The 23,533-nt window shown below is 42.8% G+C and overlaps 1 protein-coding gene across 2 annotated transcripts in view; it reads left to right on the top strand.

Moving 5' to 3' along the window:
• col28a2a (collagen, type XXVIII, alpha 2a) overlaps nt 1-18,288 on the top strand; it is a 30,286-nt gene extending 11,998 nt beyond the window's left edge. The window contains exons 11-35 of one of the 2 annotated variants that reach the window (XM_082967001.1): nt 5,824-5,892; nt 5,976-6,044; nt 6,730-6,798; nt 8,231-8,299; nt 10,593-10,661; nt 10,747-10,815; nt 10,950-11,018; nt 11,116-11,187; nt 11,314-11,382; nt 11,472-11,543; nt 12,106-12,174; nt 12,356-12,424; nt 12,512-12,580; nt 12,674-12,742; nt 12,857-12,925; nt 13,110-13,178; nt 13,315-13,383; nt 13,496-13,576; nt 13,690-13,725; nt 13,815-13,851; nt 13,944-14,501; nt 14,653-14,969; nt 15,153-15,408; nt 17,159-17,350; nt 17,439-18,288. In XM_082967001.1, coding sequence (XP_082823127.1) covers nt 5,824-5,892; nt 5,976-6,044; nt 6,730-6,798; nt 8,231-8,299; nt 10,593-10,661; nt 10,747-10,815; nt 10,950-11,018; nt 11,116-11,187; nt 11,314-11,382; nt 11,472-11,543; nt 12,106-12,174; nt 12,356-12,424; nt 12,512-12,580; nt 12,674-12,742; nt 12,857-12,925; nt 13,110-13,178; nt 13,315-13,383; nt 13,496-13,576; nt 13,690-13,725; nt 13,815-13,851; nt 13,944-14,501; nt 14,653-14,969; nt 15,153-15,408; nt 17,159-17,350; nt 17,439-17,446 — 2,664 coding nt within the window. In that variant the 3' untranslated portion in view covers nt 17,447-18,288. The remainder of the gene's footprint in view (nt 1-5,823; nt 5,893-5,975; nt 6,045-6,729; nt 6,799-8,230; nt 8,300-10,592; nt 10,662-10,746; nt 10,816-10,949; nt 11,019-11,115; nt 11,188-11,313; nt 11,383-11,471; nt 11,544-12,105; nt 12,175-12,355; nt 12,425-12,511; nt 12,581-12,673; nt 12,743-12,856; nt 12,926-13,109; nt 13,179-13,314; nt 13,384-13,495; nt 13,577-13,689; nt 13,726-13,814; nt 13,852-13,943; nt 14,502-14,652; nt 14,970-15,152; nt 15,409-17,158; nt 17,351-17,438) is intronic. The other variant, XM_082967002.1, reaches the window with a different exon arrangement.
• Nucleotides 18,289-23,533: the final 5,245 nt, after the last annotated feature.

Consider the following 23,533-nt stretch of genomic DNA (forward strand, 5'->3'; position numbering starts at 1 on the left):
GGTTAGGTAGGTGACCAAGAACCCGATGGTCACGCTGACAGAGCTCCAGAGTTCCTCTGTGGAGATGGGAGAACCTTCAGGAAGGACAACCATATCTGCAGCACTCACCATCAGGCATTTATGATAGAGTGGCCAGACAGAAGCCATTCCTCGGTATAAGGCTGTTGCGGTGACCGTATTACCGCCAAACCGGCGGTCACGAGTCATGAAGGCAGTCAAATTCCACATGACTGTTTAGTCACGGTAATTAGGCTTCTCCAAGCTCTGATGCTGCTGCTGGTCATTAGTAGCCTACCAAACTTGCTAAGTGCTTGGTACTCAGCACTCAGTTGTCCCTCTAATCACTCTGACATCAATGCAAATGTATTTGAAAATCTAACACTTCATGAGAGCCCATGAGCTCATGTTGCACAACATATCTATAGCCTGTGCAATTAAGGCAGAAAACAGAGTGATGGCTGCTAATAACAAGAGGAGGATCCCATCAGCTTTCAATAGGCTAGGCCTACTATATTTATTTCTCAACCTTCCTAATATTAAGCGCATTGCTAATATTTACAACATGAGTATAGCCTACCTGGCTGGCATGAAAATAAACCATGGGGAAAACGTCCTCCATTTGCTATTTAAGTGCATAGATGACATGTATTTTTTTCCCGCTGCACCAGTTTCGATACATGCGCATAATAATAGTCCATTCTAAATCAAAACAAATGTCACACATATATTATTAGTATGTAAAGACAAGATCAACATCAAAATGGCGCCGACAAAGAGGGCTGCCTCGCTTCTAGTCCTTAGGAAACTTTGCAGTATTTAGTTTTTTGATGTATTATTTCTTATATTGTTAGCCCAGAAAATATTAAATGTTATTACATACAGCCAGGAAGAACTATTAGATATCAGAGCAGCATCAACTTACTAGCACTACGACCAGGAATACGACTCCCAAAGTGGATCCTTTTTCCGAACTACCCAGGGCATTTGAGCTGATTCCAGAGGCTGACCCAAAACAACACCGCCAGAGAAGAGGTAGACAGAGCGGTCTTCTGGTCAGACTTCGAAGGTGCACACACCACCCACCGCTTCCAAGTATATTACTCGCTAATGTCCAGTCTCTAGATAACAAGGTAGACGAAATTAGGGCAATGCTTGCTTTCCAGAAAGACATCAGGGACTGTAACATACTCTGTTTCACGGAAACATGGCTCTCTCGGGATATGCTGTCGGAGTCGATACAGCCACCTGGATTCTTTGTACGTCATGCCAACAGGAGTAAACATCTCTCCGGGAAGAAGAAGGGCGGGGTGTATGTTTCATGATTAACGACTCATGGTGTAATTGTAACAACATACAGGAACTCAAGTCCTTTTGTTCACCTGACCTAGAATTCCTCACAATTAAATGCAGACCGTATTATCTCCCAAGAGAATTGTCTTTGGTTATTGTCACAGCCGTGTATATCCCCCCCCTCAAGCCGATACCACGACGGCCCTCAGGGAACTTCACTGGACTTTATGCAAACTGGAAACCATATATCCTGTGGCTGCATGTATTGTAGCTGGGGATTTTAACAATGCAAATTTGAGAACAAGGCTACCTAAATCCTATCAGCATATTGACTGTAGTACTTGTGCTGGCAAAACTCTGGATCACTGCTACTCTAACTTCTGCGATGCATACAAAGCCCTCCCTCGCCCTCCTTTTGGCAAATCCAACCACAACTCCATTTTGCTCCTCCCTTCCTATAGGCAGAAACTCAAACAGGATGTACCTGTGTTAAGAACTATTCAATTCTGATCTGACCAATCGGAATCCATGCTCAAGATTGTTTTGATCACGCGGACTGGGACATGTTCAGGGTAGCCTCAGCGAATAATATTGATGTATATGCTGGTTCAGTGAGTGACTTTATAAGAAAGTGCACAGGAGATGTTGTACACACTGTGACTATTAAAACCTACCCTAACCAGAAACCGTGGATAGATGGTGGCATTTGTGCAAAACTGAAAGGGTGAACCACCGCATTTAACCATGGAAAGGTGGCTGGGATTATGGCAGAATACAAACAGTGTAGTTATTCCCTCCGCAAGGCAATCAAACAAGGGAAATGTCAGTATAGAGACAAAGTGGAGTCGCAATTCAATGGCTCAGACACAAGACGTATGTGGCAGGGTCTACAGACAATCACGGACTACAAAGAGAAAATGTCACAGACACCGACTTCTTGCTTCCAGACAAACTAAACACCTTCTTTGCCCGCTTTGAGGATAATACAGTGCACCGGAAGACCCATTCGCTACCAAGGACTGTGGGCTCTCCTTCTCCGTGGCCGACATGAGTAAGACATTAAACGTGTTAACTCTCGTAAGGCTGCTGGCCCAGACGGCATCCCTAGCCGTGTCCTCAGAGCATGCGCAGACCAGCTGGCTGGTGTGTTTATGGACATAGTCAATCTCTCCCTATCCCAGTCTGTTGTCCCCGCAAGATTCAAGATGGCCACCATTGGTCCTGTACCCAATAAGGCAAAGGTAACTGAACTAAATTACTATCGCCCCATAGCACTCACTTCTGTCATCACGAAGTGCTTTGAGAGCCTAGTCAAGGATCATATCACCTCCACCTTACCTGTCACCCTAAACCCACTTCAATTTGCTTACCGCCCCAATAGGTCCATCACACTGCACACTGACCTATCCCATCTGAGGAATACCTATGTAAGAATGCTGTTCCTTGACTATAGCTCAGCATTCAACACCATAGTACCCCCTATAGCTCATCATTAAGCTAGAGGCCCTGGGTCTCAACCCCGCCCTGTGCAATTGGGTCCTGGACTTACTGACGGGCCGCCCCCAGATGGTGAATGTAGGAAACAACATCTCCACCTCGCTGATCCTCAACACTGGGGCCCCACAAGGGTGCGTGCTCAGCCCCCTCCTGTACTCCCTGTTCACCCATGACTGGGTGGCCATACACGCCTCCAACTCAATCATCAAGTTTGCAGATGACATAACAGTAGTAGGCTTGATTACCAACAACAACGAGACAGCCTACAGGGAGGAGGTGAGGGCACTCGGAGTGTGGTGTCAGCAAAACAACCTCTCACTCAACGTCAACAAAACAAAGGAGATGATCGTGGACTTCAGGAAACAGCAGAGGGAGCACACCCCTATCCACATGATGGGACAGCAGTGGAGAAGGTGGAAAGTTTTAAGTTCCTCGACGTACACGTCACAGACAAACTGAAATGGTCCACCCACACAGACAGTTTGGTGAAGAAGGCGCAACAGCACCTCTTCAACCTCAGGAGGCTGAAGAAATTTGGCTTGTCACGTAAAACCCTCACAAACTTTTACAGATGCACAATTGAGAGCATCCTGTCGGGCTGCACTCGCACTAACATCTGCTAACCATGTGTATGTGACCAATAAAATGTTATTTGATTTGATTTGAAATCAAGAATAGTCTGATGGGTGACAATATTAGCCTTTCACTTGTGAATTATATATTATCACTTGTGAATGATGCACAGCATAAGAAACAATGTCTTTATTTTGCAACTTTTAGCCACACACCTCATGTAGCCTACCCATAAGCCTATATACTGCAACAAACACTCAAACTGGACAGTTTTATCTCAATCTCTTCATTCAAATACTCAATCATGGACACTCTTACTGACAGTTGTGGCTGCTGAGCGTGATGTATAGTTGTCTTTACCTTCTTGCCTTTTGTGCTATTGTCTGTGCCCAGTAATGTTTGTACACTGTTTTGTGCTGCTACCATGTTATGCAGCTGTCATGTTGTGTTGCTACCATGTTGTTGTCATGTTGTGTTGCTACCGTGTTGTTGTCATGTTGTGTTGCTACCGTGATGTGTTGTCATGTGTTGCTGCCCTGCTATGTGTTTGTCTTAGGTCTCTCTTTATGTTGTGTTGTCTGTCTTGTCGTGATGTGTGTTTTGTCTTATATTTTATATATTTCTATATACAGTTGAAGTCGGAAGTTTACATACACCTTAGCCAAATACATTTAAACTCAGTTTTTCACAATTCCTGACATTTAATCCTAGTGAAAATTCCCTGTCTTAGGTCAGTTAGGATCACCACTTTATTTTAAATGTGAAATGTCAGAATAATAGTAGAGAGAATGATTTATTTCAGCTTTTATTTCTTTCATCGCAATTCCAGTGGGTCAGAAGTTTGCATACACTCAATGAGTATTTGGTAGCATTGCCTTTAAATTGTTTAATTTGGGTCAAACATTCTGGGTAGCCTTCCACAAGCTTCCCACAATAAGTTGGGTGAATTTTGTCCCATTCCTCCTGACAGAGCTGGTGTAACTGAGTCAGGTTTGTAGGCCTCCTTGCTCGCACACGCTTTTTCAGTTCTGCCCACTCATTTTCTATGGGATTGAGGTCAGGGCTTTGTGATGGCCACTCCAATACCTTGACTTTGTTGTCCTTCAGCCAGTTTGCCACAACTTTGGAAGTATGCTTGGGGTCATTGTCCATTTGGAAGACCCATTTGCGACCAAGCTTTAACATCCTGATTGATATCTTGAGATGTTGCTTCAATATATCCACATAATATTCCTGCCTCATGATGCCATCTATTTTGTGAAGTGCACCAGTCCCTCCTGCAGCAAAGCACCCCCACAACATGATGCTGCCACCCCCGTGCTTCACGGTTGGGATGGTGTTCTTCGGCTTGCAAGTCTCCCCCATTTTCCTCCAAACATAACGATGGTAATTATGGCCAAACAGTTGTATTTTTGTTTCATCAGACCAGAGGACATTTCTCCGAAAAGTACAATCTTTGTCCTCATGTGCAGTTGCAAACCGTAGTCTGTCTTTTTTATGGCGGTTTTGGAGCAGTGGCTTCTTCCTTGCTGAGCGGCCTTTCAGGTTATGTCGATATAGGACTCGTTTTACTGTGGATATAGATACTTTTGTACCTGTTTCCTCCAGCATCTTCACAAGGTCCTTTGCTCTTGTTCTGGGATTGATTTGCACTTTTCGCACCAAAGTACGTTCATCTCTAGGAGACGGAACGCATCTCCTTCCTGAGCGGTATGACGGCTGTATGGTCCCATGGTGTTTATACTTGCGTACTATGGTTTGTACAGATGAACGTGGTACATTCAGGCATTTGGAAATTGCTCCCAAGGATGAACCAGACTTGTGGAGGTCTACAATTCTTTTTCTGAGGTCTTGGCTGTTTTATTTAGATTTTCCCATGATGTCAAGCAAAGAGGCACTGAGTTTGAAGGTAGGCCTTGAAATACATGACATCATTTTCAGGAATTTTCCAAGCTGTTTAAAGGCACAGTCAACTTAGTGTATGGAAACTTCTGACCCACTGGAATTGTGATACAGTGAATTAAAAGTGAAATAATCTGTCTGTAAACAATTGTTGGAAAAATGACTTGTGTCATGCACAAAGTAGATGTCCTAACCGACTTGCCAAAACTATAGTTTGTTAACAAGAAATTTGTGGTTGAAAAGCGAGTTTTAATGACTTCAACCTAAGTGTATGTGTACTTCCGACTTCAACTGTAATTGGTATCATGTCAATATATCTCTAAGTAAGATAAATTAAAAGACAATGGTTCTATGTGATGTCAGTTAACTTTAATCTGAATCTGAATCTAAATGTAAAACAACTGAATTTAAAAGTTTCTCTGAACTACCTAGACTGAATTAGAGCTTTGGACTGCCTTTTAGCTGAAACTCACTCCCTTGTTTTTGACATGGATCTGTATTATGCTGCTGTCCTTGTTTGCTACTAACTTTAATCTGTGTCTCTTGTGTTTGTCATCACAGGGTGACCGGGGTCCAGCTGGCCCGGCCGGAATTCAGGGAGAAAATGGTATTGGACTTCCTGGACCAAAGGTACATTTAGTCTGTTATTGTTTTTGTCTAACTAATGAATTGTTTTATGTTACCTGTTCTATCTCACCGTGTCTTTTTTGCAGGGTGATCTGGGATTCCAGGGAAAACCCGGCCCTCCTGGTCCTCCAGGGTTGGGTGAATATGGCCAGCCAGTGAGTGGAATGAAACACCCGACTAGTATTTTACTGTAGCTTACTACATTATGTAGTTTGGTTTCATTGACAACCTGATAAACTTTGTGAGTGATACTATACACTCAGTGTACAAAACATTAAGAACAACTTCCTAACATTGAGTTCCGGCATGGACTCTGGAAGGTGAGTCCACAGTGATGCTGGCCCTTGTTGACTCCAATGCTCCCCACAGTTGTGTCAAGTTGGCTGGATGTCCTTTGGATGGTGGACCATTCTTGATACACACGGAAACTGTTAAGCGTGGAAAAACCCAGTAGCGTTGCAGTTCTTGACACAAACCGGTGTGCCTGGCACCTACTACCATACCCCGTTCAAAGGCACTTAAATATTTTGTCTTGCCCATTCACCCTCTGAATGGCACCCATACACAATTCATGTCTCAATTGACTCAAGGCTTAAAAACTATTCTTTAACCCCTTCATCTACACTGATTGAAGTGAATTTAACAGCTGACATCAATAAGGGATCATAGCATTCACCTCGATTCACATGACCAGTCTATGTCATGAAAAGTGCAGGTGTCCTTAATATTTTGTATACTCAGTGTATATCACAGTAGGAAATGTGAGCTGGGATGACAACTACAAAGACATTGTCATCTGACCCAATGTTGGTAAATGGATAATGCTGGTTTATTTTACAGGGGCCTCAAGGGCCACAAGGTTTTCAAGGGGAGAAAGGACCCAACGGAGAGGGGCTCCCTGGGCCAAAGGTATGATTACGATTTTGTCATGACTAAAAGGGAAAATACAATAGAGAAATTATCTGGGTACAGCTAGAATGCGCTCCTCTTCATTTTTATCCTCCATTCTTTATAGTGAGAATTGTGTTAGCCCACAGCATCATTTCTGGGATTACCATTAGCTACAATGCTGGAAGCAGAATGTCCACTCAAAAGACTTTCTTTGTATTACACCAATAGCAGAAACAGACATAAACCATCCATAAATCAGACGGCTTCTTAACCTCTTGATTCTACCAGCGCCTGGGCTGTTGAAGATGGCCATCTGTTGGGCCATAATTTGCCTCAGAAACTGACAAGGAGTTACATAAGCATGAAAGCACAACTCTCATTCGCTGGATTTCAGAGGGAAGAACTGTGTAATAAACACCAAAGCCAGGCCCTGCTCTTCTCCAAACTAGTCTACTCACAGCTAGTTCTCAGTCAAGTGTTACCATTCATGTTGATGCGCGCATGCAAACCCTTTAAAAACAATGTCATTTTTCCATGTTGCAAATTGTGGAGTGACATATCTTATATGCGGACTGTTCAAACATCACATACACTTGGACAGGGGCTGGATTTCCATGGGATTTAAGTGGCAAACAACCACAAAATGGAACACATTATGAAAACATAGCTATCATTTTTTTTTATTTTTTATGACAGCACTTGGAGTTCATCTTGGGTTTTATTTGAGTTATATTATCATCATAACATGTAGAGACATGAACATGAACACAGGGCTTATATCGGATGAGTAAATGTATAAAACATCCTCATGAACAAATTCTTTAGCAGTGGAATACTTCCTTCAGTCTGTTTTTCCTAATTCAAGTCAGAACCTGAGAGCAAATAAAATAACAGCAGTGTTGAGAGTGTGACCTGTGGTTGATGCACTTACATTTGGCAGTAGTAGGCACATCGTGGAAAATGAGCATAACACAGAAAATGTCCTGAGGTAACCAAACATTGGCTCTTATGGGAAAGCCCCCGTTCCGAAAAGGGGTCAGAGCAGTTTTAAAGGACAGGTCAACCCCCCCCCCCCCCCCCCCCCCCAACAATTAATATGTTCCTGTCTGTGTGTCTGCATTTCATTATTTTTCAACTGTTGCTGAGGCAATAAACATGCCTAAATTCATCACCCTCTCCCTCTGCCAAGTTTGACAAGGGTTAGCAACAGAAGGATAACGTAAACAGATTCCAACATGAACGCCATATTTGAGAATAACATAACTTCAGTCATATAGGACCATGTCACGTTACTCACAAGACAGACAGGTGCTAACTTAACCCTCCCGGTCCCTATTACACTATTGACTGAGAATGAGAACAATGAGGATAGTGCTGTGATTGTGTGAACCAGTGGGAGCTGGATGTGCGTGACGGGAGAGAGGGGTGATGACTTGTCTTTGTTCGGCAGGGAGACCGGGGGCTGGCCGGACCGAGGGGGCCAAGAGGACAGACGGGTGCAGGAATCAAAGGAGAAAAGGTGGGCTGTAAATACATCATTAATCAATGCCATTCACACAAACATGCCATGTCTACCCAACAAAAGACCTAATGAAGTTCATAAAGAAGCCTTGGATCCTCCCTCTGGGCCTCCTTGGAGCAGTCCATTGAGAAAGAAAGGGCGGGGGGAGGGTTATAGCTGTAGTTACTGTGGGAAAGTTGAAGGTAGGATTATTTTAGCATGTTGTAGGATTCAATAAACAACCATGCTACAGTATATTGTTACATACTGGCATAACCAGTGTATAGCACTCAAATTAAACCGCATTTATTGGTGGTTAGGGATTTTAGCCCTCTGTAGTCAAGAACAAGATACTCTATATGCTGCATATCACATTTAAGAAAGGCACTCATGCAGATATTCAGCCTGGTGATTCTATTAGTACCAATTATCTTGATTTTAAGACATAAAGGCCAATAAACTCATAAAGGTTTAAATGCCAACCTAGACCCTCAACCAGGGCCGGATTAATACAGGGGTTTAACGGGGCTGAAGCCCCTGGGGGAAGAGAAAGCAAAGAGGAAGCAAAAAACAAAAATATATAATAATAATAATAATGTTTTACAATAATATTAAAGGATTATGTACTGTATATATTATATACTGTATGTAGTACCGTAATTTCCGGACTATAAGCCGCAACTTTTTTCCCACGCTTTGAACCTCGCGGCTTAAACAATGACGCGACTAATATATGGATTTTTCCCGCTTTCAAATTTATTTTCTAAAAAAAAAAACACATTCTGTGACGTGCTCAGTTTTTTGGCGGCATGAAGCTTTCATTAGACCAATGAAATTGCCGAACGGGTTAAGGTCAAACAACTTTTTTGTTTACTGTTTAGATTAAATCGAGCGCTCTCAAACTTCCCATCATTCTGATTACGGTAGTCATTTTGTCACCCTCATCATGGCAAAGACACGGAGAAATGCATATGATGCAGCTTTCAAGTTGAAGGCGATTGATCTGGCTGTTGGAAAAGGAAATAGAGCTGCTGCACGGGAGCTTGGTCTTAATGAGTCGATGATAAGACGTTGGAAACAGCAGCGTGAGGAATTGACTCAGTGCAAAAAGACAACTAAAGCTTACTGCTAATTTTTTATTTTTTGTTACAAGCCGTGTTTCGTTGAAGCCTATTTATTTTTGTTACAAGCCGTGTTTCGTTAAAGCCTATTTATTTTTGTTACAAGCCGTGTTTCGTTAAAGCCTGTGTAAAGTTCATTTGTTTCAATGTACCGGTAGGCACCTGCGGCTTATAGACATGTGCGGCTTATTTATGTTCAAAATAATATATTTTTTTTATTCAGTGTGTGCGGCTTATATTCAGGTGCGCTCAATAGTCCGGAAATTCTGGTATATATTTAGGCTTTTTTTTACTGCAACTGCCAACCCTCAGGAGCCTGCTCTGCTAGTCATGCCTTTTTTATCCAACCACAGGAGCCCGCGCCACATGTTCAAAATACACCAGAGAGCATAATTTAGCCACAGAGGATCAATAGCTCATAATGGATTCAGTTTTATCACAAGCACATACAAGTATCTGCCAAAATAAAAGAAACACCAACATAAAGTGTCTTAATAGGGTGTTGGGCCACCACGAGCTGCCAGAATAGCTTCAATGCACCTTGGCATAGATTCTACAACTAGACCTAAACAAGACCAGGAAAATGCACCCCCACACAATAACATATACTTTGTATACCTCATTTACCCAAGTGTTTCCTTTATTTTGGCAGTTACCAGTTTGCCTTCAGTTAGGAAGGCCGCAGTTTGGGCAGCATGCGTGTCAAATATACAGCTTGTTGCATTGTGACCATAGACATATAATCCATAGAAGGGTTTTGGAACCTCTTACCCTGGCAATTTGACAGTTAAACTCATGGGTACACTAGCAATGGATGCCAGTCCTGACTTGAATGGGAACTGCCATCTATGGATTATATTTCTATGGTTAGTTGCGGCTGTCGGTTTGCCTTTTACAGAATTCAAAATACAATTGCGGGAAAAACATGCAGTTTGCAAAGCAAATGCCTACTGCTGAAAAGAGAAGACTAATCTGTGTTTAGAACCAATAGAAAAAAAATATTCTCAACAACTCCCAATTTTAGCTAACAGCAGCACTGTTTTTCAAAGTATCTCATCTTGAGATAGGCTATTGCCACGACGAGCGCATCGGCCATCACCGTGAGCTGGGGGCAGGGGAGCCTATAAAAGACAAAGCCTATGATTTCTTAATCGGGACCTGCCCTCAACCCTTTTTATGTTTGACCTCAGGGTGAGTTCGGGCCTCCAGGTCATCCAGGACTTGTTGGACTTACAGGAGCGGGCATCCAGGGGGAGAAGGTAAGATGAGTAGCGAAGATTAACGTAACACTACACTTGCATGCCCATCAAACACACACACGTGATTGTGATTTTTATTCCTCAGGGAGTGGAGGGTCCCAGAGGTCCACCTGGCAGCAGAGGACCTCAAGGAGAGGGCTTACCTGGACCTAAGGTTGGTAAAGACTATGTAAAGCCATGAATTGAAGGCCAAGATAATGGAATTCTCTAATTGCTGTTGTTTGTAGCTAGCCTGTTGTTTTTGCCTGGTGGATTTCTTCACCCTACTTTCCATTCTCTTATTTCTAGGGTGATCAAGGTTTACCAGGAGAGCTCGGAGCTACAGGGGAGAGAGGAGTTGGTGAGCCAGGGCCAAAGGTAAGACAAATACCTTATCCACTGTCTTCCAAATAATAAAAAAAAAACACCTTCTCAAATAAGCATGTTGAACTTGTGATATATTTTTATTTTCCAGGGTGAGCCTGGTACATCTGGCCTGGCTGGCTTACCTGGTTTTCCAGGTGAGGACGGGGCTCCAGGACAGAAGGTGTGTTATTTCCCCTTTACACCACTTCTATAGATCCAGTATAGTTCTATAGATCCAGTATACCACAAAGGAAAGGAATGTGCCAATGTGAAATGGTCTGTCCCGTCTACCCTTCGCCACTGCCAGGGTGAGGCGGGTGTAGCTGGTATAAGAGGTCCTGATGGAGCAGCAGGGATTGGCACCCAGGGCGAGAAGGTAGGTTTCACATCCTTACCCTTCTGTCATACTAACCTGTAAGCACCAAGAGGGGGTCATGTAAAGGATGTGTGCTCCACCCCTACCAGGGAGACCAAGGTCAGAGGGGCATCCGTGGATTACATGGACCTCCTGGCATGACCGGACCCTCAGGGGCAAAGGTAATAATAATAATAATAATTGGTTGCGTTTATATAGCGCCTTTTCACCTACGGTAGATGCTCAAAGGGGGGGTGCCAGAATGCTCACCACACGTAAGCTATCATAGTGGAGAGGTGAGTAGTGATATATGCCAAATGGGAATCAGGTGGATGATAAGGTGGACATGATTGAAAGGGACCAGATTGGGAATTTGGCCAGAACAACTCTACTCTTACGATAAGTGCCATGATGAGAATAACACAATAACACACAATAGCACAATCTGATCACAGCACGGCAGATTTAGCGAACCTGATAGTATTGTTTGCTTTGACCTACCGTTGTTCATTAAATTAACGTCTATTTAGATGATTTACAACCAACACTCAACACACACTGCATTGACTGCATATTTGTTGAGCTTGTTGTAATAGCAGCCCAACAGTTTGAGTTCAACCAAAACACACTAGAAGATTACAAAAGTGGCAAACTCTGCAGAAAATCTCTGCAGGCTGTTGGTAGTGTAGGTCTTGTTTGGATAAAGTGTCTGTAGAGTTCAATTTTATTTGAATTTTTTTTCAGGGGGAGCCTGGCACACCGGGCCGACTGGGCATGCCAGGACTACCGGGACGGGCCATTGCAGGTCCCAAGGTAAGAAATACACATCTATTAACACCCTGTTTCTGTATGCAGGTCTTGGCAGGTACTGTATACATTTGACAGGCCTGTTAGCCTGCAGTAAGAAACACTTACATGCAGTCTGTTGAAATGCATCATCAGATCCTGGCTGATAAACAGCATTGTAATGAGCTTATCTCATTCTCTGTCTCAGGGTGATCTAGGCCCACCTGGTCCCTCTGGGCCGATTGGAGAGACAGGCTATGGGCTACCTGGGCCAAAGGTAAGTGTTGCAATTCACAACAAAGAAAATATGAAATGACTATTACTATGAGGCATATGCTCATCGTTTGAATAATGTTTTTACCAGGGTGACCATGGGAATCCTGGTCCATCAGGACCTTTTGGGCCTAAAGGTGAAGGTTTCCCTGGTCCAGTGGTGAGTACTTATGACCAACTGCATACTTAACTGCAGATTACTGGTGTTAAACCAAGCTCATTCAATTTGGATTGTTCCCTGTTCCTTTTTTAGGGTCCTCCAGGCCTTCCAGGTCTACAGGGAGAGCAGGGCCCTGAGGGCGTTGGCATCCCAGGACCTAAGGTACTTGTCATGTATCTGTCCCTAAATCCTCGATGTCAATCTGCTACAACCTACTACATGTCAATGTGAATGTGTATTATGTATCGTACGTGACTCTAAACATGTCTGTCCCAGGGAGACATTGGCTTCAGAGGATTGCCAGGTTTGCCAGGCCCAAAAGGAAAGGGTGTGCAAGGACCACCGGTATGAAGCTAGTAACAGAACTTCCATTATTCAGCCATAGGTTATGTTCTGAGTGTAATACGTGGCATACCTTAACACATACCGGTAGTCCAGCTGTGACGGCAATGTCCAAACTTAATCAACTTTAGTTATAGTCTGTAGCCTGTCTGTCCCCTCCCATTAAATTAGCATCATTGGTTTACAGGGTAACATTGGAAGGAAAGGACCCCCTGGTCCAAATGGGCCCCCAGGGGAAGGTCTGCAGGGCCCCAAGGTATGTTTAATAACACAGTCCACTCCTGACCTGTGATCTTTAGTGTGTTTTAGCTCTTTTTCAACTACCTGGACTTTGGGTAAATGACCACTCTATGGGTCTTGTTTTGATGAATGATTCATCTTTTGTATTTTAGGGTGAGCAGGGGTCTCAGGGTGTGACAGGGCCAAGGGGACCCATAGGGGAAGGATTCCCAGGAGGTAAGGTAAGAGGATGACATGCATGCTTCAACTCATAACACTCTTCTTCTGATGGATGCAGTGACCTTGTCCCTAACGGCAGTGCTCCTGTTTCTTCCTCCTGTCTCTTCACTGCAGGGTGACCGTGGCTTGCAGGGTGAGAGAGGAAATAAGGGTGTAAAAGGGAGCATGGGAGATTCTGGGGTTCCTGGAGAGTCTGTGAGTTTTCTAAATATTCATTGTTTTACTAAAATTGCTGTTTTGTGATGTTATTTCAATATAATTTAGAAGTAGTGATGTGTGACTCATTCAAATGTTTTCTCATAACTCAGGGTAGGCCAGGAGTAAAGGGTGAAGCAGGGCTTACAGTAAGTTCACAAACTTTACATACTGCTTGAATGACTCTGTAATATATACAAAAATATGAATATAACTCTCACACTTCTATCGCTTCCAGAGAGAAGACATCATTAAATTGATCAAGGAAATATGTGGTAAGACTAACACCATGATAATAATAAATCCAAGCTAAAACATGAAGCATTAATTAAATAATGTTAATTTGGCATCTCTCTCATGCTTTTAGGATGTGGAATCAAGTGCAAGGAGAGGCCAATGGAGCTTGTATTCGTCATTGACAGCTCAGAGAGTGTTGGTCCGGAAAACTTTGAAATCATCAAGGACTTCGTCACAGCACTGGTGGACCGTACAACTGTTGGACGTAACGCCACCAGAATTGGACTGGTCCTGTACAGTCTGGATGTCAAACTGGAGTTCAATCTGGCGCGCTACATGACCAAACAAGATGTCAAGCGGGCCATCAGGAAGATGTCCTACGTGGGTGAGGGAACCTATACTAGCACCGCCATCCGGAAGGCTACCCAGGAGGCCTTCTACAGTGCCCGTACTGGGGTTAGGAAAGTGGCCATTGTTATCACAGATGGACAGACAGACAAACGAGAGCCTGTGAAGCTAGACATTGCTGTGAGGGAGGCCCATGCTGCCAACATTGAGATGTACGCCCTGGGGATTGTCAACACCTCAGATACAACCCAGGCCGAGTTCCTGCGTGAACTAAATCTAATCGCCTCTGACCCTGACAGTGAACATATGTACCTCATCGACGATTTCAACACTCTACCAGGTGATTAACATGGTCATATGTGTATGGTATCACACATTACTTAATACAATGCTGTTGTGCAGTAATAACAACTTCACCCTTTAGTCTGTCATACAGATATCATATTTTATACTTTACCTGAGGTTGTCGTTTCTCTCCTTCTGTCTTTCAGCTCTGGAGTCAAAACTTGTTAGCCAGTTCTGTGAGGATGAGAATGGAGCCCTTGTGTTGAATCGCAATGCTAATGGCTTTGGAAGGAATGGGAACAACGGTTATGGGAACAACGGACAGGGGATTAGCGGACATGGGAATAACGGACATGGAAACAACGGACATGAGAATAACGGACATGGGAATAACGAACATGGAAACAGCTATAATGAGGATCCTATCCTAAATCCAAGTGGACGCACCAGTTCCCAGAGTCACATCAGAGGCCGTGGAGATAACTTTTCTCTACCCCTCAATGCTGGACCACTCCCAGTTCAGGTCCAAGTAGACCTTTACAGGACACATTTATATCATACAAAGTATCTCTCCTTAGGTGTTATAGAGGAGCAATTGAATGATTCCTTTGTAATAGTCATTGCTCTGTTAGTCTATTAATTCAATTTTAGCAGTAGAGGGTTGAGTTACTGTCTAACTAATCTATGTGTGTGTGTCATCATCCAGGTGGATGATGAAGAGGGTGAAGATTTAGACGTAAGGACCCACGTGCGAGGAGGTAGCACTGTGGCTGTAGTTGCCAAAACAGTATCCATCTTCCCTGCAAGGGAAAGCTCCCACTCCAACACAACTGTCTCATCATCATCATCATCATCAGGATCAGCATCATCATCCTCAGGAACATCAGGTTCAGCTTCATCATCCAGCGAGGGCCAATTTCAGCCTGTATCAATTCCTATCCCTAATTCTATTTTCCCCCGAGGTTAGGACCTAACACTGCAACATGTTGTGTTAGATAAAGAAACACAGTCATTTCTGTCATGGAAGTTGGCGTTCAATATCTTTACACGTTTTCAAATTCCTTGATTTCGGAAAGTATTCAGACCCTTTTACTTTTTCCACATTTAATTACATTTACATTACATTTACATTTACATTTAAGTCATTTAGCAGACGCTCTTATCCAGACTTACAAATTGGTGCATTCACCTTATGATATTACATTACAGCCTTATTCTAAAATTGATTAAATCAATATTTTTCCTCCTCAATCTACATACAATACCCCATAATGACAACGCTAAACAGGTTTTTAGAAATGTTTGCAAATAAAAAACAGAAATATCGAATTTACATAAGTATTCAAACCCTTTGCTATGAGAGTCGAAATTGAGCTCGGGTACATCCTTTTTCCATTGATCATCCTTGAGATGTTTCTACAACTTGATTGGAGTCCACCTGTGGTAAATTCAATTGATTGGACATGATTTGGAAAGGCACACACCTGTCTATATAAAGTCCCACAGTTGACAGTGTATGTCAGAGCAAAAACCAAGCCATGAGGTCGAAGGAATTGTCCATAGAGCTCCGAGACAGGATTGTGTCGAGGCACAGATCTGGGGAAGGACACCCAAAAAATTCTGCCGCATTGAAGGTCTCCAAGAACGCTGTGGCCTCCATCATTCTCAAATGGAAGAAGTTTGGAACCACCAAAACCCTTCCTAGAGCTGGCCGCTCAGCCAAACTGAGCAATCAGGGGAGAAGGGCCTTGGTCAGGGAGGTAACCAAGAACCCGATGGTCACTCTGAACGAGCTCCAGAGTTCCTCTGTGGGGATGGGAGAATCTTCCAGAAGGACAACAATCTCTGCAGCACTCCATCAATCAGGCCTTTATGGTTGAATGGCCAGACGGAAGCCTCAGTAAAAGGCACATGACAGCCCTCTTGGAGTTTGCCAAAAGGCACCTAAAGACTCTTAAACCATGAGAAGCGTCACGTCTGGAGGAAACCTGGCACCATCCCTATGGTGAAGCATGGTGGTGGTAGCATCATGCTGTGGGGATGTTTTTCAGTGGCAGGGACTGGGAGACTAGTCAGGATGGAGGAAAGATGAACAGAGCAAAGTCCAGAGAGATCCTTGATGAAAACCTGCTCCAGAGCGGTCCACCTTCCAATAGGACAGTGACCATAAGCACACAGCCAAGACAACGCAGGAGTGGCTTCGGGACAACTCTCTGAATGTCCATGAGTGACCTAGACATAGAGCCCAGACTTGAACCTGAACGAACATCTCTGGAGAGACCTGAAAGTAACTGTGCAGCGACACTCCCCATCCAACCTGACAGAGCTTGAGAGGATCTGCAGAGGAGAATGGGAGAAACTCCCCAAATACAGTTGTGCCAAGCTTGTAGCGTTATACCCAAGAAGACTTGAGGCTGTAATCGCTGCCAAAGGTGCTTCAACAAAGTAACTGAGTAAATGGTCTGAATACTTATACTTATGTAAATGTGATATTTTAGCTTTTTATTTTTAATAACTTTGCTAACATTTCTAAAAACCTGTTTTTTCGTTTTCATTATGGGGTATTGTGTGTAGCTTGATGAGGGGGAAAAAAACTATTTTATCAATTTTAGAATGAGGATATAACTTAAAAAATGTGGAAAAAGTCAAGGCGTCTGAATACTTTCCGAATGCACTGTATGTCATACCTCTCCTTCGATGTTGTTTTGTCAGAGTCCGTCCCGCTCAATCCCCGCTGTAACCTGAGTTTGGACCAAGGCACCTGTCGAGAGTATAACATCCAGTGGTATTACGACAAACAGGCCAATTCCTGTGCACAGTTCTGGTATGGAAGCTGTGAAGGAAATGCCAACCGTTTTGAGACAGAGGATGTGTGTAAGAAGACGTGTGTTCTGTCTAAAACAGGTATGTGCCACAGCTCGTAGTGATTTTAAGCTTCGGTGCTCTGTTTTCTGATATTCCTTTTGATATGCTCTCTCTGTGTTTTCCACAGCTGGTTAAAACAGGCAGATGATCAATCAACTCATCAGAACAATCTGCCATGGAACCAACTAAGCAAAGTGCAGAGCATTCTTTGAACAGTGTTTAATAATAGTCTTCTACTGATATCTAAATATGGTATATTTACAACAGGCATTTATCATTGGAAATAGTGCTATTTTGCAGCTCTCTGTGTCTCTCTCTCTTGAGGTGTAGAGAATAAGGGAGGGACATGCCACTTCTAGATTTCATGAAGTTGCCTTTCTTTTCAGATGTATGGTTATCTGTGGACTTTATTTACGGAAGTCTGAATTTGTGAAGAAAATATAACGTTGCTATGGTAACTGTTTTATTACATTTGAAAAGTGATCCTATACCTTACTCTTATTATATTGATGTTGGATTAACTAATCCATTCAATACCTCAATGTTACTCAACCTTAAGCTGTACTGAACAAAGGGGATAGGTTCAAGCCCAGCTTTTGTCATTTCAGGTTTACCTGAGAGAAACATCACACAATGCAATTCTCATACCTCTTAGCCATAAGCACATTGTGCTGCATTATGCTGTCCCACAATATTGTCTTATAATATAGGGATTGTCTTCTAGAATACATTCTTTTTTGTAGTATATGTTTGAATTCAGTATTCTTTTTTTAAAGCAAACTAAATTAAATAGGTGCTGTAATTATTTTTCTTGTTTGTTTAATGATATGAATTAGTCCGTTTTAGGGTCACATACGCCAGGCCTATAAGTGACAGTATGCAACTTGACCTATGTATTTTTCTTCCAAAGTGTTTTGGGAAATCGCACGTTGCTGTTGATGAAAAAGCTAACTTTGAAATTAATCAAATTTTTTACATGTGGACTGGTTTTGATGATTTTGTTTTGTATTTGTTTTTATTGATGAAAAAGGATAGATAGAGATAGATAGATAGATAGATAGATAGATAGATAGATAGATAGATAGATAGATAGATAGATAGATAGATAGATAGATAGATAGATAGATAGATAGATAGATAGATAGATAGATAGATAGATAGATAGATAGATAGATAGATAGATAGATAGATAGATAGATAGATAGATAGATAGATAGGACAGCCAACATCACAAAACTATGGGAAGCATTGGAGTCAATATGGTCCAGCATCCCCGTAGAATGCTTTCTACACCTTTTAGTGTCCATGCCCTGACGAATTGAGGCTGTTCTGAGGGCAAAAGAGGGTGCAACTCAATATTAGGAAGGTGTTCTTAATGTTTTGTACACTCAGTGTATTTGGCCTTGTGTTTTAGGTTATTGTCCTGCTGAAAGGTGAATGTGTCTCCCAGTGTCTGTTGGAAAACAGACTGAACCAGGTTTTCCTCTAGGACTTTGCCTGTGCTTAGCTCTATTCCCTTTCTTTTTATCCGAAAAAACACCCTAGTCCTTGCTGATTACAAGCATACTCATAACATGATGTAGAACCGCCATTCTTGAAAATATGAAGACTCAGTGATGTGCTGTGTTCGATTTGCCCCAAACATAATGCTTTGTATTGAGGTCAAAACGTACATTTCTTTGCCACATGTTTTGCAGTATTACTTTAAGTAAGTTTATAGTTTATAGTGACTGGGTGTATTGATACACCATCAAAAGTGTAATTAATAACTTCACCACGATCAAAGGGATATTCGATGTCTGCTTTTATTTTACCCATCTAACAATAGGTGCCATTCTTTGCGAGTCATTGGAAAACGTCTCTAGTCTTTGTCGTTGAATCTGTTCTTGAAATTCACTGCTCGACTAAAGGACCTTATAGATAATTGTATGTGTGGGGTACAGAGATGGGGTAGTCATTCAAAAATCATGTTAAACACCATTATTGCACATAGAATTAGTCCATGCAACTTATCTGACTTGTTAAAGGACATTTTTACTCATGAAGTTATTTAGGCTTGCTATAACAAAGGGGTTGAATACTTATTGACTCAAGACATTTCAGCTTTTAGTTTTTAATTAATTTGTACAAAATTCTAAAAACATAATTCCACTTTGACATTGTGGGGCATTGTGTGTAGATCAGTGACACAAATCTAAATTTTATCCATTTTAAATGTAAAGTTGTAATACAACAAAATGTGAAAAAATTAAAGGGGTGTGAATACTTTCTGAAGGCACTGATTCTTGAAGAATAAATGCCTCATGAGCTTAGTTCAACTGTCCCCATCAGAACCCAAACACTGCATAGCCTCAAAACATGGTTCAAACTATAATTTAGAAAATATCATGGATGGTCAGTCCTTGCATCCATAACTCTGTCTATGAATTTGAGAGCAGTTTACCGAAACAGTGGTTATTGTTTGAACAGCAGATTGCCCCTTTAACCAAGCTCCAACCCTCCCCATGTGCCTTTTGTGTTCGTTCTTCAACTGTGAATAAATATAATTTTTGGATTCTTATCTCCATCTCGTCATTCATGGTGGCAGCAATAAACCTGATCTAGCCTATCATACAGTCCAACCTAGTCCTTTCTTCGTTTTAGTAAGCCCTCCACCTTTTTGATCTTTAAAAGAGGAGTGTCACAGGCCTGTTTGCGTGTGTGTGGTTCTATAGAGTAGATGTGCTGTGTGTGTTCTCTTTCAAATGCTTTTTTCGGTATCTCACTGAGGGGAACCGGTGACCACATGGAAGCTCCAATCACACAAAGTCTGACGGACAGAATCACTGCTTTCCTGCTTAATTGTTCGCCAGGACTCACTGTAGAGTGTAGGATTACAGCTTCTTGACGAGAGGTTTGAGTACTTTTACTGAAAGGAAAAGTTTGCTTCTCAGGCTCCAGTCAAAGCTAGCACCACATGGCTAGCCTTCATCCAACTAGCCCACTTAAGCTACCTGCTTCGTGCCACTTTTTCCCCACCACGGTGGAAGAGAGAAAGGAGACTTTTGAGATTTGGTTAGCCAACGTGGCAAGGCAAGGCTAACCTAGCTAGCTCACCGAAGACTTACTCCACGCACTTTTTCTTCAGCTAGCCTTCGAATGCCAAGATTAGCTAGCTACATAGCTAAGCGTCGGCCAGCACATGCATAGCCCATACCTCCCACTTGCTGGAGCTATTGCTACTACTACCCCTTCACAGGGTGAACCCAGCTTGCCTCCTGCTCCCCTACACCCATGCCTATATGGGTCCTTTATCAGGGAAGACACTCATCCTATCTGTTTCACCTGCTTGGGACTGGAGCATGCCCAGACAGCTCTCACTAACCCTGAGTCCTGTGTGCATTGCAATGAGTTGGCAAAGTCCAGCCTCAAATGCAACTGTCTGTTGCCAGTTCGTCTGGTCAAGCCTACCAGCGTGGTTTTCCGTACTCCCGTTTGTCTAGTCCCTGTTTTCTAGTCCTCCCGGTCCTGACCATTGCTGCCTGCCCTGACCCTGAGCCCGCCTGCCATACCATTCTACCTGCCCTGACCTTGAGCCTGCCTGCTGTCCTGTACCTATCATCAATCTGTACTTGATGATTCATTAATGTAAATTATAAAAGCTATGCTGTTACATGAATCTTAAGTGCTTCATTTTCCATTATGTGTTCCTGTTTTCAAATCAACATTTAGAGAGTTGTAACAATATTGAAATATATTTTAGGATCATACTGTACTTCTAATACATTTATATCAACCATGCATTGGACACTTGTGGGGTCCTGTAGTATTGGGACCATTATTGAGTGCCATAGTTTTAGACGAAGTAAGAATTGGGTCAGTGATTCAGCATGGGATAATTCAACAAGCCAACAGATCCCCATGTGGATAACAATGACAACACAGATGGTCTGTTTATCCTCCAGACAAAAGAGCCTGAGTTTCTCACTGTGCAAACCAAAGACCCTGCTAAAGCTCTCTGACCCTCCTATAAGGTCTCGCACAGGTTCTTCAAAGCCAGGTTATGGAGAGGTAATATCTCAGAGGATCCTTTACGGCAAACTGGACATTTCCGAGATTCCTTATTTTTCCACCATTCCTATGCACAGGCTTGACAGAAGCTGTGGCTACATAACAGAATCCCTAAAGTTATAGCACACAGGACAGGATAAACCCTCCTCTGGGGGAGTTGATTTGGAAGCCATTTTCACTACCACTCCTTCATTCAAACCTGAAATGAAAGCTTTTCAGATTAATATACACTGAACAAAAATATAAATGCAACAAGTGTTGGTCCCATGTTTTATGAGCTGAAATAAAGGATCCGAGAAATGTTCCATATGCACAAAAAGCTCATTTCTCTTAGGTTTCATGCACACATTTGTTTACATCCCTGTTAGTGAGCATTTCTCCTTTGCCAAGATAATCCATCCAGCTGACAGGTGTGGGATATCAAGAAGCTGTTTAAATGGCAAGATCATTACACAGGTGCACCTTGTTCTGGGGACAATAAAAGGCCACTAAAAGGTCACACAACCCAATGTCACAGATGTCTCAAGTTTGAGGGAGCGTGCAATTGGCACGCTGACTGCAGGAATGTCATCCAGAGCTGTTGCCAGAGAATTTAATGTTTCATTTCTCTACCATAAGCCGCCTCCAACGTAATTTTGGAGAATTTGGCAGTACATCCAACTGGCCTCACAACCGCAGACCACGTGTAACCACCCCAGCCCAGGCCTCCACATCCGACTTAACTGCGGGATCGTCTGAGACCAGCCAACCGAACAGCACAAACTGTCCGAAACCGCCTCAGGGAAGCTCAACTGCGTGCTCCTTGTCCTCACCAGGGTCTTGACCTGACTACAGTTCAGCGTCGTAACCAACTTCAGTGGACAAATGGCCACTTCGATGGCCACTGGCACGCTGGAGAAGTGTGCTCTTCACGGAAGAATCCCGGTTTCAACTGTACCGGGCAGAAGGCAGACAGCGTGTAGGCGTTGTGTGGGTGAGCAGTTTGCTGATGTCAACGTTGTGAACAGAGTTCCCCATGGTGGCGGTGGGGTTATGTTATGGGCAGGCTTAAGCTATAGACAAATACAATTGCATTTTATCGATGGCAATTTGAATGCACAGAGATGCCGTGACGAGATCCTGAGGCCATTCATCCGCCACCATCACCTCGATTCAGCATGATAATGCACGGCCCCATGTTGCACGGATCTGTACACAATTCCTGGAAGATGAAAATGTCCCAGTTTTTCCATGGCCTGCATACTCAACAGACATGTCACCCATTGAGCATGTTTGGGATGCTCTGGATCGATGCGTACGGCGGCGTGTTCCAGTTCCTGCCAATATCCAGAAACTTTGCACAGCCATTGAAGAGGAGTGGGACAACATTCCACAGGCTACAACTCTATGCGAAGGAGATGTGTCGCGCTGCATGAGGCAAGTGGTGGTCACACCAGATACTGACTGGTTTTCTGATCCACGGCCCTACCTTTTAAGTTGTGTGACCAACCGATGCATAGCTGTATTCCCAGTCATGTGAAATCCATAGATTAGGACCTAATGAATTTATTTCAATTGGCTTATTTCCTTATATGAACTGTAACTCAGTAAAATCTTTGAAATTGTTGCATGATGATTTTATATTTTTGTTCAGTGTAGTAACACCGTGACATCTGGTTATGTGGTCAGACACCTGCAGATCAGATTTACAACAATTTCATTTTTTATTCAGATATGTTGCAAAAAATGTGGTCATTTTTACATCTTAGTAACTTTCATGTGCATTAGGATAGTCTGGGATATCTACGCACCCTCATAGCCAAAGGCATCCACCAAAATAGCCACGGTGTTCTGACTGTCAGCATTCTCTAGCGCATCCATTGGTATGAGATTTGTATTTTTTTTTTTTAAATCAGTCCTCACACCACTATCAGGGTACCAGTGAAGTCATTGCATATCTTCAGTAGCCAGCTTATCCAGAGCTGCTGCAAGCATCTCAGGGGTAGGAGCATGTGCCGCCATTGTAGATCACTTGTTCAGTGGCTTCAGATTAGAACATGGAGGTAATGCATTAACAAAAATATGGAGCAATGTTTTCACAGATACAGCTTGTCACTAGTAGTGACTAAATCTCAGCTTTGATGTAGACCAAATTTTCACTTACAAGTTGACTTTGTAAATGTAAAGAAGGAA

This window comes from Salmo salar, chromosome 21 (genome assembly GCF_965601325.2).
Source record: "Salmo salar chromosome 21, fSalSal1, whole genome shotgun sequence".
In the NCBI taxonomy this organism is placed as follows: Eukaryota; Metazoa; Chordata; class Actinopteri; order Salmoniformes; family Salmonidae; genus Salmo; species Salmo salar.